Source organism: Varroa destructor, unplaced genomic scaffold (genome assembly GCF_002443255.2).
Source record: "Varroa destructor unplaced genomic scaffold, Vdes_3.0 BEIS01000002.1, whole genome shotgun sequence".
Lineage (NCBI taxonomy): Eukaryota > Metazoa > Arthropoda > Arachnida > Mesostigmata > Varroidae > Varroa > Varroa destructor.
This window is the reverse complement of record NW_019211455.1, coordinates 1,886,230-1,907,445: the sequence shown is the minus strand read 5'-3', so window position 1 is coordinate 1,907,445 and position 21,216 is coordinate 1,886,230. Positions and strand designations below refer to the sequence as shown.

General features: G+C 40.2%; 1 protein-coding gene across 1 annotated transcript in view; it reads right to left on the bottom strand.

Moving 5' to 3' along the window:
- Nucleotides 1-21,216, bottom strand: part of AstA (allatostatin A) — an 85,058-nt gene that overhangs the window by 6,292 nt on the left and 57,550 nt on the right. Inside the window, exon 2 of the mRNA XM_086981768.1 lies at nucleotides 2,472-2,714. Coding sequence (XP_086837894.1) covers nucleotides 2,472-2,714 — 243 coding nt within the window. The remainder of the gene's footprint in view (nucleotides 1-2,471; nucleotides 2,715-21,216) is intronic.

Here is a 21,216-nt window from a genome sequence, read left to right as displayed (position 1 = left end):
GCCAAATACACAGTCTATCCTGAAATAATTTCGATGCAGAGAAAGGAACTTTAAAGGAGCTCCACCGGCTAGTTCAGTGCTGGCCGTTCGACATCAGTAAGTAGTAGAGAGTTTATTAAAGTCATGCTAAAAGTTGCATGTAAAACTGCTGGACATTTTTTGTCTTTAAAAGGAGAAGCAATAATATTATTATGATTCGAAATAGAAGGCAATATAATTTTACTGCAAGATATAGATGGTTCATCAAATTCAGTATTCTTTTTTTTTTTTTATATAGATGAAACTGTTTGGACTTGACCAGAGCAAACTATTTGACTGAGAGCATATTTGCAAGAATGATTTTTTATGATTTTAGTAAATTAGGCACAACTACTATCACCGGAGATGTGATTCTGTGATCTATCAGCAACTTAGCTTTATTCTTCTGCGAATGCATTAAAGCTAATTCACGGCTAAATTAGGTGAATTTCTAAGAATATTAGGACTTTTGCTGAATAGCCCTGTTTGTATTTTTCGTTAGAGTCGTCGTGACCTTAGTAAGCTTACCGATAAATTTACTGTATCTATACAATTAATTCATCGTATGTATATGTTGTTATATAAATGTACATAACAACACATTGGTGTACGCTGATTTGTTTATACACGGGTAGTTTATTTTCGTTTTGAGAACTCAATTGTATTGTCTAAGTATACAAACTAAAAAAAATACATTGTTAAGATCGGCGTATCTGATCAGAGAGATTGTCCAACAATGGTACTCCAGCGCAGTGCGCCGCATAGTAGATGGGGCACATTGCACTATACATATAGCCTCTGGCAGATGAAAATCCACTGGCCTGCAGGTTATGTAATGTATTGCCAAACGTGTAATTACGTGCCGGTTCATTCTACTCGGCCCTTTCCAGGCTTCATTAATCATAGCTTTCGCATTATAGAAGTCAGGATCGATCTCCGCCATCTTTCTCTCTTATGTGCTGAACTGAGCCAGCGCTATGCACAAGAACAGTCTCCACGGTTTACGTATTTCCACACTCGCAACCGTCACTCGCAACCATCACTCGCTGCATTCTATCCATGATAGAACGTCACGGTTCAACCGTTCGAGGGCAAGTCAGCCCCCACGGACAAAAGCGTCCGTGTACGTATCATCATGGTGGAACGTCCTGTAAAAAATTTATGTCGTTCAGCCAGAATACATAGGTTTCCAAGAATTTCGTCAGCCGACGTGTGATAAGGTGAGCCAAAAGCGTATGGCGGCAGATTTTGTTGACGATTGTTTTTTATGCAAATGGCTCGAAAAGCTTGTTTTTGTTTTGGGACGAGCGTCACTCTAGCTTGTCGATAGGCGTCCATGTCGTAAACATGCACTGAATAGAATTGTCCAGCGGGAGAACATGCCAAGCGCACTTTTCAAGAACCCATTGTGGCTCAGAGGCGCTCTGGCCGTTTTGTTCTAAAGACGTTGTTCAACCCAAACACGAAAAACCAAGCCCTTTGGCATATTCTAGATCTTTATTCATCATATGCGCCACTGTACTAAAGCATGATTTATTGGGTGGCCGTTGTCGTCGTGCACGTACTTTTCAAGCACTCCATCAGCTCTGCAGGGTTGATAGGTCACGGTGTTTGACTTCCTTTCTCTACTCAATTGTATGGTTCGCTTCCAGTATGTATGTATCATTAAGCCGGATGACGCTTGGTCAATTTTAGCGTATGGCACAGTGCAGCAACGGGTATTTAAAACTAAAACATCGACTGAGATACGGGCATTGTCGGCATGGTTTTGAATAAATTACGGATCATTTTAGCACTTCGGTCAAGGGTTCAGCATAAACCTCAATGTATGGATCACGATACTGGGAATAGGGCCGTCAGTTTGGGTCCTAACTCTGTCGGATCTAGCGTTTTAGATAGCCCCGAATTCCTTCTTTGCGCAGTTACTCTTTCCTAGAGGAGCTGCTCTACTACCGGTACGTCATCTCGCTTAGCCTTGTTTTTTTTAATGTATCAAGCTTTTACTCCACATATAAGCTTTGAAATTCTCCCCTCATTCCGCGCATACACACAAGCATTTCTACTGGGTTGTTAACGTCGGCAGATGAATGGTATTTCGTTATGGGCAGAATAACTCCCATCTCTAATTCGCCTTGTTGGCAAGTCTAGCGAGATTAGATCGTCGTGCGTATGCAATATTATATGTATTATATGCACCGCCAGGAAATAAGCCGACAAATTAAATGAGTATAGATACAAAGGTTCAGATTTCGACAGAACAGGAGCTTTTTCAAGCGATTCTGATCCAACAGGTTAGAAAGTATCATGGAAATTTCATCAGATAAATAGACTTGAAATTCAGGATCAGTGCAAATGTGATGAAGGTTTCTGGCTGTAAGAGTCTCATAAAAAACAACAAGAACCATAAATGATTTAATTTATTATATATGAATTGCCAAAGAAATGCTACTGACGGCTGAGCTGGTGTAGGTTCCGGACTACGTTTGCCAAGTCCAAACCCGTAACGGTGATTTGCATTTGGCCGCTTGACAAGGACGTCATAAAAAAGTTGCTCTTCTGGAGATAGCGATTGAACCATTTCCGCAACTCCGGACCGGTCACGATCATCCTGGGCGGCCGTAGGGACCGCCGATAGAAAGGTTAGTGCTAGGAGAACACAAAGAGTGGCAGGCCCCAGGGGCAAGAACGCGTTTATCCTGGAACAACAATTTGCAAATAGCGTATTTAGTATATTATAGATGTACGTATATATATGTATTTATATACATATATATATATATATATATATATATATATATATATATGCGAGGCGGAGCTAAAATTGCTTCACAGATAAATACTGTACGGATGTAAGGCGAAAAACTAGAATCTATCAAGAGATTTTTGGCACACCCTGTATATGCATATATACAGAGTATGTAAATCTTCAACTTAGGACCTAAAACACTCCCACCTCAATTTCAAAAATATTCATTTTTAACTCCTCAAATAATTTTTAGTAGTAACTCTCCGTGAAACGGTATTTATAGGTGTGAACCCATAGAAGTGTCGTTCAGATATGCTCCGTACAAAAACATTCAGAATTATATTTTAGGCTGGTAACAGGCTAAGAATCCCATAAATGCAAGGATTCAAAACTGCCAATAAGAATAAAAGGCGTAAAAAGGCACGCAGACTCTGAAGATTAACCGTCGGATCTAAGTGGATGATCCAAGGAGCAATTTACATTCTGCTTCTCAAAAGAGCTAATCATTTACATGTTAATGCTCTAGATGCATCAAAAAATACATTTTCGAGTTTTGTTTTATCAAAATTCGACTGAAGATGTCCTGGTAAGCCCTCTGAAAATCTTTTCAGATTTTTTTCGGAAACCAGACGAAAACGTACGCCGTTAATTTCGGCCAGGAAGGAAAGTTTATAATTTCTGCAAAAGGTCTCATCCCGCGTAAATACATTGGATAATAGCTGATATTCGCCAAAAAAATCTCAAAAACGACGCACTGCCTTTTACCATGACGCGAAAGTATATATCACGACGTTCACTTGATTCTGTGTTAACTTGCATACTCGCTTACATTCGAGTAAATCCAAAGCTCGTGAGTCGTTCTAACAGTTCTAAGTCGAGTTTTACGAATGTCGTGACGACGTTGGCCTTTCGACATCGGTGACCGCTTTCGGGCTGGGACGGAACGGCTTAGAAGTGGCTACCTAGCCAAAGGTAGCTATCACTAATGTATGTAACGGGTTTGCATGGTGTTGATTAACCATTGTGCGTATACGGTAAAACATAACTATTTGCTTGAGCATCACATATGAGGGATACAGATTGCCTCTCGTTCTTAAAGGTATTCCCAGGACGAGCAAATGGGTCGCTCTATATGTATGACTTATCTTTGATAACAGCATGCTTATACCTGCCTGCCATCTTCACCCGGAAAGAAAAGCAGTTCTATACCTTTGACTGATAAACCGCCTGTGTAAGTGGAAGGCCAAATGCAACGGTCGTCCTTTGAGAAATCATTGAACTAATTATAAAGCTCTGATTAACTAAAATTATGTGCACTGCGAAATCGCTGATCGTCAGGAACTAATTAAATCGATCGATACCGGCCAAGTCTTTCATTCTATTCAAGCTATAGATGCAGGACGTTATTACAATTATATACAGACACATAAAGGCAAATAAGAGTGTTGTGGAAATGACATACGATATTAAATTTGTCAAGCAATTTAGCTATTTTAGATAATTTACTTAATATTACATATTTACCACTTTTGTTTGACCAACGCGCTTATCGGACAAATACAATCGTTTAGTACCCAGGTACGAGCAGCTGACGTACGGCATGACATGTAATTTTCTGTGGCTTTTTCATTTATCAGTACAGCTAAACCTGAAAACGAATGTTACAGATTTCGTCTCGTTGTGTTTTATTCGATTTAAAAAATATCATATGAAAAAAAAGTTATACACAAATGATAAAATGTATATACAAAGATGATGCTTGACATGACGCCACCATAGGCAATTGTTTCAACCTTGAACAACAGTATTCGTGGGAGTAAAACTCCGTTCGAAAAATCGACATGTAAGCTACGTTCGGATACGTCGAACGTTGCATTAGCGGCTTGTCACAGTAGCGCCAATCGACAACAGAGAGATGAAATGCTCTGGCCAGTTTTCTTCGAGTTTAGTTATTTACGACATAGGAGATATTCAGAAGCCCATTAAACTTAGGGATGCGCGGTGATCTGGGTTTGAATCCAGGCATAGACGTACGTCGCTCTAAGCCAGCTGCTTGAAATTATGCCTGACGGTTTACGTAACGGACTTAAAATTTGAAACATCTGATTCAAACAACAGAGCTTCCCGCAGTTGCTTTTTTATCAAGTCATACTGGATACAACAAGAGCTTCTCGAAGATGTGTCCTTTATTTCTTGTGGTTGTGTATTCTTCGGCAGCGGCCTTTCAGTTTGATTAGTAGCTGCGGTTGCGATATAGATTCCCTGATTGACAACTCCCAAGACAATGCAAAAACGGCAATAACGTCCAATTTATGTCTGCCAAACGAGTATTCGCTGCATGCGCACCGTACGTGAGGTCAAACACGATGCCTTTTTAGATTAGTGTAGAGTTTCCCAATCCCCGTTCACATAAGGAAAATAGAAAATCTTCAAAACGGCCCCGGGAAGTTCGCCACGTCGAGGACATCTTTTCTGGCACTGAATCATTTGTAGACATTATACAGAAATGTTGTTCCATTTGCCCACTAGATAAATTCTGCGGGACCTGAGCGATCTCGGCTTTACCTGGCTCTGCCGGTTTTCGTGCCTATAGTTTCAGCTACCACACCAGCTCATGGCGCTTATGGAATGGTTTTGCCTTAGACGAAAGAAGAAACGAATGAAGTAAAGGAAATGTACATTAACGTTATTGGTGTATATCGGACGTTTTCTGACCGTTTCAGGCAACGCAAAAGAGAGAGAGAAATAGATAGATAGAGAGAGGGAACGACCTTTAAATGTACCAAACTTGAACGACTATTTAATTTTGCTTTTGTTTAACTAGAGCTCTGTTTGCATTGTACGTTTACATTGTTCCCTCTTTATTTTTAATGTTTTTGCGGTATATGCGTGGCCTTTATTAGTGAACTTAGAGAGATCGACACACCTCTGTCTTAAGAAACCTTCTGTTAGTAGCGTAAGCTGAATTTCTTTTTAGATTGTTTTTTCTGTATAATTAGAGCTACTTTGAATTGGAATGAGATTCGTAGAATACCTCTGGTGATGTAATTGACATCTCTGGCAAAGTTAATCCAACAAGTTTATAATAACTGTATATTTCAATCACGCTGCTTGTTAGGCTTTCCTCTCTTAGAAAAGCTAAAAATGACTTGCCTTAATTTACGACCTCCCTTTTACTCTTAGTCTTAATTGTTGCAAAAAGATACTATATATAAAGAAAATAAGTAGTTTTTTTTTCAAAAGAAGTGTTTAAATATAGTTTCGGCATTACTGTTCCGAGCTTCATTTAATTCATCAGGAGTAATTTTCTTGTTATAAGTTGTATACTTTTTGTCCTCACCAATGAGGACATCGATTCGGAAAACGTCTAAAACCCCAGTGCAACCAAACGGTTAAGTGTCATCCACCTTCGCGGCGACCTTATGACACTAAAACGAAGTTCATAAAACTGTTCCTTTCGAGTCGGATAATATGGAAGAAGACGTAACGGATATACGCCAATCGAGGACACAGGTACGGAAAGAAATACGCGGCGAGCGGCGATTGCAGGCAGATCGTACAGACCAAAATGCTCGAGAAAAAAGGTAGCCCACACTGTGTATCAATGATTTCTTGACATCTCCGCGTTTTTAAATATTTGAATTTTCAGACCTCGGACCGAGGAATTATTTATTTCTCTCCTGCCTTCTGTTCTGCAGATTGAGTTCGAGGTTTGTACTAACAACGATAGAAATCACTTCACTTGTACGCATATACTGATCGAGATTCGGTAGAAATATATAATCATAGGAAAAAGCTAGTTCTATGGGTTTTACATGCATAGACACGCGACAACTTTTAATGACGCATTAGTTGTCCTCTTAAAGTGATAGTTCGCCAGGTGATACGGGATAACAAGCGTTTTGAGAACTGTATAGTAACTATGAATCTTCTTCTATGCTCTTGTATCTACGATTAGAAACGGTAAATAAATCGAGCCTATCTTTCAAGCAAAAGTTAGTGATGAAGATTTATAAATACGATCGTCTGCCTGACGATTCTTTCGATCTTGATTTTATATTCCTCATCTTCACGAAACTTCATGAGGAATAAAATTAAGAAAAACTGGCAGTAGTAATTGGCAAAGTAATAACGATACCTTGTTTTATTCATACAGATTTATATTTCAAACACAGTTTAGGGTTTTCACCGAGGTGAGCTGATGCACATATCAAACAAATGAACGAAAAAAAAAAAACATTAACATTCAGCTTGTCAGTGCATTAACGTTTGTTTGCTACTTGAAGGCCCTTAGGAGTCTCTGCTTCAAGTTTTGCGTACTAATAAAAGGTATTTATGGATGAAAAATTGGCGAAACAACCATGACGACATAACACTTTTCAAATAGCTAACAGGGTTTTGTGAAGGAAAAAGTTACCTCTTTTTCAGATAGATCTGCCATAAGCGTTTTACAGATTTCGAGATTTTCTCTACCACTGACATAAATCCGTATTCTGTATTAGACTGGACCAAAACACTGTATCGCTGTATTTATTGGGGGCACATCTAATGGTAAGATGCCCTTTGCAGAACATGGATATTACCACTAACGAGCTAATGCACCCACCCAGGCCTCATTATGTTCAACCACTGATAGTATCACTTCAGATCGTAAATCGAGTCTTTTTAGTTTGATTAAAGGGAGTCAGCTATGTTGGTTTTACGAAAAATTTTTTATCTTTATTTGTCATTCATTCATTCATTCCATGTGTAGCTTTGCATGCACGCACTGCATGTACCATGCTACTTGTTAAAATAATACAATCCATTGGCTATTCTCATTTAAAATTTGGACAATATATTTCTCAAACTCTAACTGTGCCGTTGGCTGAACAACGCAACACATTAAACAATCCTATTGTAAATGATAGCGTAGAAACGGACCGTTTCACAGAACCCAACGAGCGTCCCATGTCGCATTGCTCCGATTGTCCTTCATACAGTAATTAACCACCCATCGCGTGATGAGTATAAACCCAGTTCACCAATGTATTAAACCACTACAGTACTACAGAATATGTGATTCCTTTGTAGGACTCCTTCGGGCCTAGGCCGCTGCGTCACCTATTGCCGCTAGCTCTATTAAAAGGGAAGTGCTCAGCATCCAGATGGAGCTATTATCGCAACCAATCGACGCGAACGATCCCTGATGAAGCTCCGTATTTCCTCTGGGTTTAGCTACCTACATGGTAGTCAAACCCAGGCAGAAGGGTCGTATGTGTCAAGTGGCATACCATGTAAATTCGCGTCTCAGTCCTGTTTTAATATTTTGTGCCCAGTCAAAATTAATGACTAAGGTTTGGGGTAGCGTTTCCAATAACCTTTCTAACCTTAAAACTTAACGCCTTTTCAGATCACACTCTATGGGATGTGTAGATAGACTAACACTTCTGTCGAAAAGTTGACAGCCTTCGTTCTTGAGATTAGTTGCGTTGGAAAATACCGATATGGCATATACTATTAATACCGACGATGAATAACTGTCGCAGCCATTATGGCCTGATGGCATGAGACGTTTACGATCAATCTACATATATGCCCATAGAACAAATGATGGTAATAAATATTGTTATATATATATACACATACATATACGTGTGTATAACAATCTTAAAATGCTTTCAACGTTCTGTTGGCTGTAGATTCGGTTCGATTGAAACTGCTACAGTAAGACCATATATTGTATATATGGTCTTATATATGTATACGTAGCTCATTGTTTGGTTTGTCAAGCGACGTCGTGTTAGCATACAACCTCGGAACTGAGAAGCGGCAGCTTCAAAGATATGAAGAATTAACGGCAGTACAAAGACGGCTTAATAGAAACCTTCCGATAGTTGAGGAGGTATGAACATGCTAGTGAGATATTGAAAACGATACTTCACTATCGTGTTATAACAATTACCCTATAATAATTATTTATCTATTCATGAAGTATAAATAATGAATACATGTTTTTCAACACTTCAACAACCAAATTCATTGGCTGACGATGGGTGTTACGCGAACAGAACTTTGTGCGCTTTTTTGTTGCATTTTGAAGAGAGCTTTTTACTTGTGCTAATTGATGAGTCACTAGTATAAATACATTTGTCGTTAGAACAATTATTAATTCACAAAAAAATTAGAAAATATTTGTTTTATGATATTCTATTTGTAGAAATCCTACCAAAGCTCACGTTATCACTTACCACTTAGCTTAACTAGTCGTTGCAAAGAAAGAAGTTGATTGATGATCCCTATGACTCTCTATAATGACTTTTCTGGTCCAAAACTTTGCTGTTTGCCTATATCTAACATAAATATAAACATCAATCAATAACACGATAATCGACGGAACGTTAAGGCCTATTCGCTTTCAGACCCAAACATGTATGCTGTTCACGCATACGTACATGGGGCACTGTATCCGTAGCCGGCTGAAAGACAGATTTAAGGATGGTAGTTATTGATTCAAGATCTGAGCAGGATTGTCAGTCCAGTTTTGCAAAAATGTCTGACGTCCAGTTGGCGAAGATTCGTTCGCTCAGATTAACGTGTCAAAATTATTTTTCCAGAAGAGGATGATGGTCAATCTTAAGTTATTGTCCTGGTTGGGTTTATCTCTATTGTGGTAATGTTTGCATAGAACTTTTAGCGTAGTCCTACTCATGTCATATGATAGTAAAGCAGTTAGAAATAAACACAACCACAACGACAATAATAATAGCATATCATTATTGAAAGCCACGAAGATTTACGATAGATATCGATAATAACTAGCGACCACTCATTAACAGCAGGAAACGCCTAGAATCCCCGATACCAGGCGGTATTTTTATTAGCCTACAAAAAATCATCTGGAAAACTTGATTCGGTCTGATATGTCTACTTTGAAGGGATATCCTTGGTTAGGAACGTGAAAAAGCTACTATCCAGTAGTCCAGTGGGTTGGTTTTATCTACACACGCAAGCCATTTCTCTTATTCCGAGGACGGTTCAAATTGTAACTTATTGAGAACTGAAATAGGATAAGAAGGATCGTCGGTTAGCGGTAAAACTGCCAAGGGGTTGATATGGTAAGTTGGAACGTTTAAATGAGCAACGATTGACTTCGGCCAATGCGGCACAATGAATTTGATAATTTGAATAAAAAAAAAAAACTTGAATTTTAAAAAAAATGTGCCTGCTGATACATAGAGTTTGTCCATTATCGGAACCACGTTCAGTATCCCCCCCCCCCCCCCACCGCCCTGCTCCCTCCGATGGTGATTTGAACAGTGGAAATAGAAACGACGTTCACTAATATTGTTGTTAGCAGGTCACGATGATGGTTTTATAATTAAATTCGAGTTGAAATTAAAAGGCTACGTGTCATATCCGCTAGTATAGTATTAGATGAGATTTAGTGGACAATAGTGAAATTCATCCCAACACGACATGGTCTCTTTGCCTGATTATTTCTCCTATTAAACGTTTTCAGCCTGTGCTATTTAGACGTAGAATAGGTACAAAACGCCGGCCTGGCTTATAATAACACGTTATGACGACGAGAGGGAAGTTATGAAGCGAGCGCGGCAGTACTTTCGATGCTTCATCCATATAACTCTATGCCTAAGCTTAAGTCGTCTGCTTTCTCCTTGAATCAGACGATGCTATCCTATTCTTGCTGATGCAATTTTGTTATGCGCCATTCGTGAGAGATAAATTAAAATTCGTGCATTCAAAGCGAGATTGAGCAGGTGGCTACGAACTTCATTCGAAATGCTAGCTCCTGAGGTTGATCTGTCTATTGCGGGGTCCGCCTTCTCGCGCCTTTTGGTTGGCTGTCGCGCCCACAGGCGAGATTTTGCCCATACAATGTCACCTAGTGCAGTGGCCCAGAACAGTCATTAAGTTGTATCAAAGTAAAGCTGGATGCAATTAGATTTTGGCCTGCTGTTTTCTGCGGACACAAGCGTACGACCTACTATATGTGACAACACTTACACAACGTCTCGTGCCAACATTGGCCAAGAAGAGAGTATTAGGCAGCTTCCTTACAGATTTATATATATATATTTTCTTCCAAAACCAAAATCGACACCTATAAAGTATGACATCGGCACGTGCCATCGATGCATCATCATCATCATCACCACCATCGTGCAGCCTTTGTTCTTCGATGCGTGTGGCTGCCGTGACAACAACAGTAACTCCACGAACGATTTCGGTGGTCCCGTCCGTTTTCTTAGTAGTGATGTTGTTTAGTTATGGAGAAAAGCTACGTTGAATAGGGCATTGCTATAGCGGTGTTACTGGCATCAGCATATGGCAGAAGCTTTTCCACCAGGTTATACAGTAAACGTGCTGGTCAGCCCTATGAACCTGTTCAAACAGTGCGTTACCGGATAGACCTATATTTTGTTATCTGTTAGTCTTCTAATGATATTAAAAGATAAATGCCTCGAGTTTTATGTCCTCCATGTTAGTCTGAGACATTGTTTCAGATAGCTGGTTTATTCCAGCACTTAACGAAGTGCATCTACCCATGGTTTTGAACCCGAACTACCTCACGCGTCTCTACTTTTAATAAGGTGGCGTGCTCTGGGCAGGTAATGCGCGAGTGCGTTACCATGATTATCATAATTGACAAGCATGTTGTTTTTTCTTAGCGTTGAAAAAAATTATGAGCAGTTATTATTATTATTATTAAGGGAAGCTTGAAATAACGGAAAAATAAGAATCTGGAGAAGACATTGAATAAGGTATAATTGTAAAAAGTACGAATTGCTTGTTTGGCTTGAAAAACCGTAGATAAATCCAACATGATTTACTGTGTTGGTCTCTTAAGAGGTAAGTACCTGAGGGTATACTTAAGTATAGGTGACTACAAAGACTGCTTTACGTGTACAAATGAAGTGCTTAAAAAAAGTAAGCAAAGATGTTACCACCACAGCATTATATGGATCCTGCGACGACTATGCATTACCGGGAACAACTGTTACCGTTTATTACAGAAATAAATAATAGAGTTTATTGAGGAAGATATGTTTATAATCTAATAAATATGTTACACAATGGAAAATACAAATTAAGTTCATACGGATTATTAAGGTCTGATGTCTATTTCTATGTGTAACGCAGTTATATTCGGACAAATAGATGTTTAGGCAATGCTTGTAAACGCGGTGCTTATCAAGTGAGGCAAATAGCTCAATTCCGCAAATTGCTGCAGAGACGATGAAGGGCCTACATTAACAGGTCCAAAGCGTTTTCCGGATTATACGCAATACTAGTCCGCGTACCGCGTTTATATCGTCGTCAAACCTGAAATAATCGCCAGCGCCCGCTATAGAAAAAGCTGAGTTAGTCGAGACGCAACTGGCTGTACAATGCGACGAATATGTTGTTCGACTATCAACAAACAACGATATCTCCATGCGTGAATGTATCTGGGAATAGTTCACAATTTGCATAGATTTTAGAATCTGCAGAGCCTGAAGGGTACCAAACCTAGTATTCTCAAGCTTCAGAAAAGCCACAGAAAGGCGCAGGTTAATTTAGAACACTTTGCAAGCATCCCTGGGTCCCGATACTTCAAACCGCTGCTTGCTCAACCCTCAACAATAGTGCTGCTTTCTTCAGAGACGATACAGCTACCAAATAAAGCGTAAAGCCTAAAAAAGGGATCTTTACAATCTCATCGTACGGCAAACGAAATACCGGGGAGTTTCCCAGACATTTTATTGATTCGAAGGCTAGGACTTCGAACGCAAAAAACAATATAGAACTGCCTCTGACACCGTATTAGGCGGGAATTTTCTATGTCGACTCAAAAGAACCTCCAGCTTTTTCGAAGTTCCGAATCTCGCTGGTAAATAACCTGTCAAAACTACTACTGCTTTTGATTGCAAACGATGTTTGAGCTAATTTTCGACGGGATAAGCGACGTTTCGAAATGCTTAATCAATGCATTCGTCCTGTTTGCCCTTAAGTCTTTGTCATGACGTCATGGTAATGGTAAGATCAGCCTTTGTCCGAAATTCGAAGAGAAAACTGTCGTATATGTACAGTGGTATACGCGCAGTTTCCGCTTTCGAAGGAGGCAAGATTTTTCTATCTTGTCGCTTACAATTTGCCCCTAGGGGGCTTTTTGGCTTATAGGGCTTGCGTTAACACTTTTTTTTTCTGGGAGAAGATTAAAATCAAGATGTTATATCGAATGCAAGTATTTGGATATTTTTATCATACGGATTATATCGATATATTGAGTATTAACGATTTTGAGAACGTCCACGTACGCATCAAGTTGTTCTTGTATGAAACGTAACATCCAACTTTCCAAACCTTTGCCGGGCTTAGTTCTTGTATTTTCAATCGAAGCACCATCATTTTCTATACATTTACACACTTTGGCCAATGACTTCTTGCGCTGCTAGGAAAATAAAAGATACAGGGATCAAGACATGAGATCTAAGGCCGCAATGTATGTTGAGTATGGTAGGCGACCGACCTTCGAGCTGTAATCTCCTGTGTTTTTTTGCCACCGTGATCGCGCAGTTAAGGTGGTTTATGTCTGTTCACCAATTTTTGCTGCTTTTTGCAGAGCTTGTTCAGGTTATAAGCAGTATGTTTTGGCCACAATCGACAAATCAAGACTCATGAAGGTTAAATAATACCTGCACCCACCCACCCACCCACCAATGTGACCGTATGCGAATATACCGACAAATTATTTTTTCACTCCGAGTCACAGTTCAGGGAAAAATTAGGTCCTTGAACAAAAAGGACCAAGTATCTATATTTTCAATTTCCTCTTAAATGCGGCACCTATTTGCTTAATTTTCTCATCTTACCTATTCGAACGAGGTGAACAGGCGGGCTATTTTTACGTGCAGCAAACGCAAGTTCTAACACTCTGAGATGGGTCGATCTGCAGTACAGCTTTCAACTTTTTGTTACTCAGCTTGGTAGAGGGTCTACTGCAAGACTCGAAATTTTCAAATTCAAAATTTTTTTCCCAAAACTTTTTCATCAGATCATGTGTCCACGATGCTTCTATTCGTACAGCCTTGATCCGATACGAACTGCTTCACCGAGTAGCTCGAAGATGGAACCTATATTCGTGATCTATTTGGATTTTCCAATGTTCACATTACAAACCGCCTCTTAGTAACATGACGACTAGGTTTAAATAAACGATCAACAAGTAAGTATACGAGCATCTCGAAGACGAAATGTCTCACTTATAAAATATAGGCTTATCTTAAAATAAGAGGCTTATATCCATTACTTTTCGTAGTGACTATCGTAATTTGTAGCTGTCTTGTAAGTATAATATTGATATCAATTTATAGGTAAATATTGTCGAAATACAGAAATGCACGGCTGACAAGACGCGAACGAAACATAAGAAAATTCCTGTTTGGTACGACAGCGTCAGCCAGATATTTACATCATTTCTTCGTTGCGCTTCGTTCGGGCACAATGTTCAGGATCAGCGACCGATAGTGGGTTAAATGGCATGGGCGAAAGAATATCCCATGGACATCGGACGTGTTATAGATTCCGACATCGACCCACGAAGTCTAGTGAAATGACCATTTCCTCAATTTTTTATCGTTAGTTTGTTCTTCTTCACAATGTATTGTGAGCGATCAAAGTAGTAAATAAGAGCATACGATTGCTCTGAACAGCTAGCCTGAACCCTTGATTTTTTCAATTTCTTTTTTTTTTTTTGAGGTTCCCTTCTTTATCATATTTTATTGAGTTTACTCATCCTTGCGATTTCCCGGCGCCTAGTCCTTATCATGCCCTATAAAATGGCTTTCACAACCGTTGTGATTGGCTGAGCGTTCCGCAAACATCGGGGCTTGTCCGTCCGTGAGCGAATACGGGATGGAAGGAGCATCACCATAAGCAGTAGACACAATCCAAATCATAGTAAATCGCTGTACGAAGATCAGCCCGAAGCCGTCTACGAGAAAGTTAACAGGCTAGCGTCAAACCAGCAGTATCAGTTCCTTTTTTCTTTTCCGCCTATTGTCTCCGTTATGCGGGGTTGTGAATCCTGAAACTGGGTTTTACGCCGTCTGTTCGAAGCTGCCAACGGCTTCAACAAATAGAGTCGTATAAGACCGTGCGCGTAGCGCTAAAGCGACATCACCGCATTGTGCATTGGCGCATTGCGCGAGACGCCAAATGATGTCAGTCAAAGCAGACAAAAATGCAAACGACGAGGAAGGAATAGGTGAGGAGAGAACGTTCTGGCGTCTGTAGACGTCTGTTTTCGTCTGTCTACCCGCCTGCGGTAGTTGTTTGACAGGTAACGTCAACTGAGATTTACGAACACATCACTGACGTGTATTCCTGTAGAATTAGTACTAAAGCCTGGAGCAGGGTTCTCGTCATGATCGAGTCGAAGGGAGTAGTTGCAGCACTTAGGAAAGATTGCAATCGGAAAAATAGAAAAATGATAGAAAAGCGGCAAGGAGGAAGTTTTTCACGTCGCTCTGGAAGCGGAAAACTGGTGGTCAACATGAGACAAAGCTGGGCGAATATTGTTACCTGCTGCAGCGGCAGTAACAGCTGTTGTACATACATGTGATGTACTGCACGTGCACGTACAGCTGTGCACCTTGTATATATATATCGCCTTTGTGGTTTGCTGCTGAGTATGCGTTGTCCGTTATTAAGGCAGATCTAGCGCCCACAGACGATAGCCGTATCAATGTTTTCGAGATAGTGTTGTCCGATTTCACAGGAGCTGGTGGATGCAGTTACCTTCATAATGATAGAATTACAAATACAAAAAGATGATGACACTATACTGTTCAGAAGTAACTGTCCACATTAATATTTCTAGATATCACATGAAGTAGGTCCTTTGGTTGGCTTGTACACGAGCGCTGCCAAGATTATGCTTTCATATTTATTTTCGGAAAATTGCATATAGTATTTACGGCCGAAGGTAAGCTTTTATTGAAAACTAAAGCGGGAGGAGCGGCCTCCTTTGATACATCCAAGGGCGATATGGTGAACAGTCACGACCCTTAATTTTAATCAATAAATAAATAAATCGAAGCTTAGTCACCTTAACAAGAATGTCTTTCCTTGCTGATACAAGCACTATGTCTCGTAGAAAGCAGGCTCGAACCAGCAGTGTCCGCAAAGGCACTCATTGCTTTGAATACACTGTCAGGGTTGACCAAAGGAAAAATCCTACCCTGGTTTACACTACGAATCCATACATTTTTTTCGTTGGAAAACGCGTAGTTCTATAGGTGACTACCGGGTAACATTTAAATGAAGTACTTAGAAAACGACCTGTTTGAACGGATGTGTTAGCCTGATAGACAAAATCCATGAGTAACGTAGAGGAAATATCTGAACAGACTTGACATCGTAATTTAGCATTAAATAACCCATATCCGAGTTTGATATCTATACATATACATCCACTTGACGGTTTTCATTGAATAGGAACTCACTGTGTATCCTCACGACATTACAAAGAACGTAAGCTTACAGTGTTGTTCGATTCCAGTAGTAGATCTATCCTTATTGTTGTACTGACTCACACGAACTATCCATACGCTTCGAATTTGCCCTACTAAATTTGCTAAAAAGGCAGCTGGGTTTGAATGGCTAGAAAACTGAACAAAAAAAAAGGGCGGGCAAGGGTAGCTTTGTTGTTTTGTGCGCTAGCGAATCCAGACTTTTACGGCTAGCCCATTATCAAAACTAGTTCGTAGATTGTCGAGGCAGAATTGAGTTGATCAGAGCACCTATATTTAATCATGCTCGATCTGAGAATTACAAGAGAAGCGTAAAATTGAGACTAAGCGATACAAGTTGTCATTCTTCATCGGCATGAAGATTTTAGCAAAATTATATGTATAGGCCAGTAACGTAGCTGATTGGATATATGGCTGTCAGCTGTTTCAGTTAAATTGTAGCAACTGCGACAGATCGATGAATAACTATAAGTGATCGTTTAATACAGCATTGGGGAATAGCAAACGATCAGTACTACCTGGCTAGACGTTCCAACAAATCCTGCTCACGAAGAAAAAATATTATTTAAAACTACGTCCGTTAACAAATATCCGTAAAATTCCGACTGTGATTCCTTGTTTCAGAGAATTGTTTTGAAAATGACAAATATGTTTTTCAAATGTCGTCATGTATCAGGGATTTTTTTTACATCGCTGTACATGATTCCACATTATCATCACACTATTCATGACAAACGCTGTGAAACAGCCGAAGCTTTAAGTTGTCCAAAACATTGCGCCGTGAGGTACTGAAGGCCTTGATGCTAGATTAAAACATTTGGAGGCGATAAGCTTTTTCTTGGGGGCACAAATGACTCAGACACGCCTCACTCGACCACCAGCTCCTTCATAGAGGACCTGCTAGGCGGCGTGCGCTTATTCAGATCGTAACCTATGCTCTAATCCGCGCAAAGCATGTGTCAACTCTCTCTACGCGGCTATCTGATACAGGTCAAAGCTCGATTAGGTGTAATTATATATTAGAAATAAAAAGTTGCTCCTAGTTTTCCGCTATTGCTTCCGTAAAGATTAGCTCGTTTATCGGTTCCGCGATATTTTAAAACGAACCCTCTTACTGAGGACAAGATGGAGGCCATTTTTGGCTCGCTATTTATTTGCATTACGCGACAGGGTACGATGTTTCATCTTGATGACACTTGACTGACTGGTTATCGCAGCGAGCTTCTATCCAGACTGTGTTAAGAGTTCATTTGATCATACTTCGATGTGTCTTGGGACAGTTTTCAGATCGTCATCAATCAGAAAACGTTGAAGATAGCACGAGTCTACTTACTACGCCACGCGATGCCTACAGTTTGTCAATTGGCCGCCCGTAGGCCGAGACCGGATGACGCGTTCTGTTCGCTTATTTAACATAAACTGTCATTGAATCATACGAAGTGCTTCAATTATTTCAAAATGGAAGTTCCAGATAGAGACAATATCGTATCTGAGAACTGTGGAACACTTGCTTTCCCTTCGTAAACATTTACGTCTTAGAGTTCACGCTCCAGTATGGACCTACAACCTCGTATTGCTAACGTATTTCAATTTCACGCAGGTAACACATATTATAACTACTCAGATAATAGGTAACTTATTATATTCTATGAAGTACATCACTTCTGCGGTTTGAAACTTGTTTTGGCCTACATAACACATGAATTTCTAATGGACGTCCTGGCCGTCGAAAACTTTGCACCTACTAATGATATCTCCTTTCCGCTTAATTTATCTATGTTTCATATGCTGCATTATTTAGCCAGCCATGGCACTCCATGTTTTTTTTATACTGTTCTAATGGCAAACTTCAGGCTTGATTATGGTCCTTTTGCGAGAGGTTAGTGATGGTATCATCCACACAAGAGCCAATTTTTTGTCTATTTTATGCTTGCTTCTCTACTATTATTGATCAGTAATGCAGATTTGTTGCGATAAAATATATATAAGTCCTGTCTCTGTAGTTATAAATCTTCGTATCAAACCGTTGACTGCTTCTAATGTCATAGAAAGTACATGGGAAAACACATGATTGAGCCCTTTGCGTATATAAAAAAATGTTTCCTTGATGTGCAGGTGAATGACTGGTTAGTTTCAAGCTAAAGACACCTATGAATTTTACAGAAACCATATTTGAATTCACGTAATTCCACCTGATTTGATTTACTTAAATATATTCACTCATGAATTCGGGCAACCATCAGAAACACGTAGGACTTAGGGGGAGAAAACATTGTGTGTCTATTCGTAGGTTCATAGAAGTCGAGCTGACTATTACGATATAATTTAAATTAAACTCTTAATCCAAGACCCAGGATGTGTCGTTCACAGCGAATTTCACGCCTACGCTCAAGCCATATTTGCCTAAAACACAGACTCCATTAGGGTAACGTCTTCGTCACACACACGCACACGTATATATACCACCCCTCGTAAGACTGGCAAGACGTCGCTAAAAAAAAACAATGAAGAGTTGGACTTCGTTTACACCCTTTCGAGCTGAGTGCTCTTTCTACTGGGTTGAGTCTGTTACCATCGCTTCCACGTCAGACAGGCTATTACAGAGACGCGAGTGTTTACATGCTATGTGGCGGCTCTTTCATTGGCCCCCTCTGATATCATTGTCGGAGATTAGGTAGCGGTTCGCTCAAGTCGGGCCAACGGAGGTACGAGCGCTTCATGGTCACAGCTTTTTAGAAAATGGCTGCGGTGCACAAAAGTCAGTGAAAGTAACTAGCCGCGGCGGTGGTGGTTTAGGTAAAAGCGGTCGATTCTAGTTGAGGGGGGCGATTTAGCCGCGAAATAGCCCCAACCAATTTATACTGATTACTGGTGCACGTCACGCAGAGCTCGCCTTCCTTCCTCACCAGCACCTGTTCGCGGATCGGAGAGTGGATTAGGTGACAGAGGCCGAGAAGGGCAAGGTCTACATCGACAGCGGCGCCGACGCTGGCCATGCTTACTTCCGCCACAGAACGTTAGCGCAAAACCGAAAGAAAGCAGCCGCTAGGTCTGCCGTTTGGGCTCTAAGTGAACTTCCTCTGGTTGGAATTTTGAAAACCTGTTGAGGTTAACGCCTTAGGTTAGATTAAGCGGCGAACAGCTTGCCCGGCTGCACATAGACTGATGAGTTAAGGAGCGCCGAAGAACGCGACGGCTATGGTGCCGATGGGCTGGTCGAGTAGTAAACGAGCGAAGACACTAGCGCGACCCAGGTTCGGCTGCTTTTTGAAAGCGTACATTGCAACGGAGACAGGTTCGCCAAACGGCTCCGAAGTAAACGGTCTAACTATAAATAGTATATATCGGGTTGAGATAAGCGAATATTCCAATATTTTTTTAATTATAAGAGAATTAATCAAACTCGATTATAGGAACGGTCGCTCACCTCGTTCATGTTGTCAAAGCTAAGCAATAAATACGTGTTACTTGAAAATAGGTTCCATACTGGCTAAGACTATCGATAGATACAAAAGGAAAATGTATTGTCATCAACTAAGCATTAAGGCGTCTCGATACCAACGCATTCGCAAGGCGGTGAACGCGAATCGGGGAAATCTTTCTTCGTACATATTTGAAGGACCCTTATTATTTAAAATCACTAAACGGATGGCTCTTGTAGTGCAAAGACCGATCTCTTCGCAATATAAATAAGGATCGTTGGTCCCACAGAGATTAACGTAGCGCCGCCTTCGCCGTACGATAGACCCGGCGAAAGACAAAGCTCTCGAGGATAGATACAGTGTGGCCTAATCTGAGGTCAATCGGGCATGCATGGTACAAATAAAACACTAAAATAATAGTGGTCTTAGAACGTGCACACGCACACAGAAATGCGTGTACGCCTGCTGTGTTTGTAACGGAATAGACAATAGCATTGTCATGATGTATCTGTAGCTATATTTGAGCAGGGAGTGACCAACGCCTACTACAATGATAATACGGACACCCTCTATGCGCTGCATGTATTCGAAAGATTTTTCTGCGCGGAAGTGCAAAGGCACCGGCTGCCTGCGGAAGCCCTTAGAAAAAGGTACCTGGCCATGATTACACTCGTTAGAAAGCAAAATTGCTTTTCTTAAAACATTTTTTGTTACAACGTACTGGCGACGATATGAGAGAAGAAATTTAAAAGGAAATACATTGTCCAGTAGAATTGTTGCTGATACTGTTATTAATCATTAAAATCGCTTTAGCAAGTTATAGTAACAACGATCGGCTGCTAGGAATATATGCCCATAAATATTTCGTACTTTTTATAGAATAGTATGAAGGTACTTCATGTCTCCATAGTCAGCGATGGATTAACCATTGTCCGCTAACGTAGTGTTTAGTAAAGCGTAAATCAATGTTTTTCTTTTTCGCTGTCGGGTCCTTCGGGTTGTCCATAGGTCCCGTACGTTCTGGGCCTACGGAGTATTGCACTCAGATAACGTCAAACAAATTCTCCTGAAGTGTATTTCAGGTTCTAAAATTCTGTTCTACTGTGCCAACATATGAGTCGTAGCTAGTCGGGCTCGGCAGCCAATAAATCTATAGCTGGTTGTAAAAAAATACTAGTTGTGAGCGGTGAAAATCTGAGCTTATGTTTAATTATATTATGAATACCGGCGCTAATAATTGCCAGAAGGATATAAATACGACGTCTGTAAACAAGCAGATTGAGTTGTTGTTCGATGTGACCGAATAACATACAAATCTTGTCCCCATTGTATTTGGACTCTGAGTTACCACTCTTGTATTTGCCAAAAACTTTTTCACAGTGTCTTAACTACTTCGGTATCTAACTTATACTTTTTGTAGTTGCGTGCATATGTGTTGAAATTTTCTGCAAGTTTTATGAACATTTAAGAAAACACCTTTGTGGAAAAATACTATTGTCTGTTTTGAACTTCA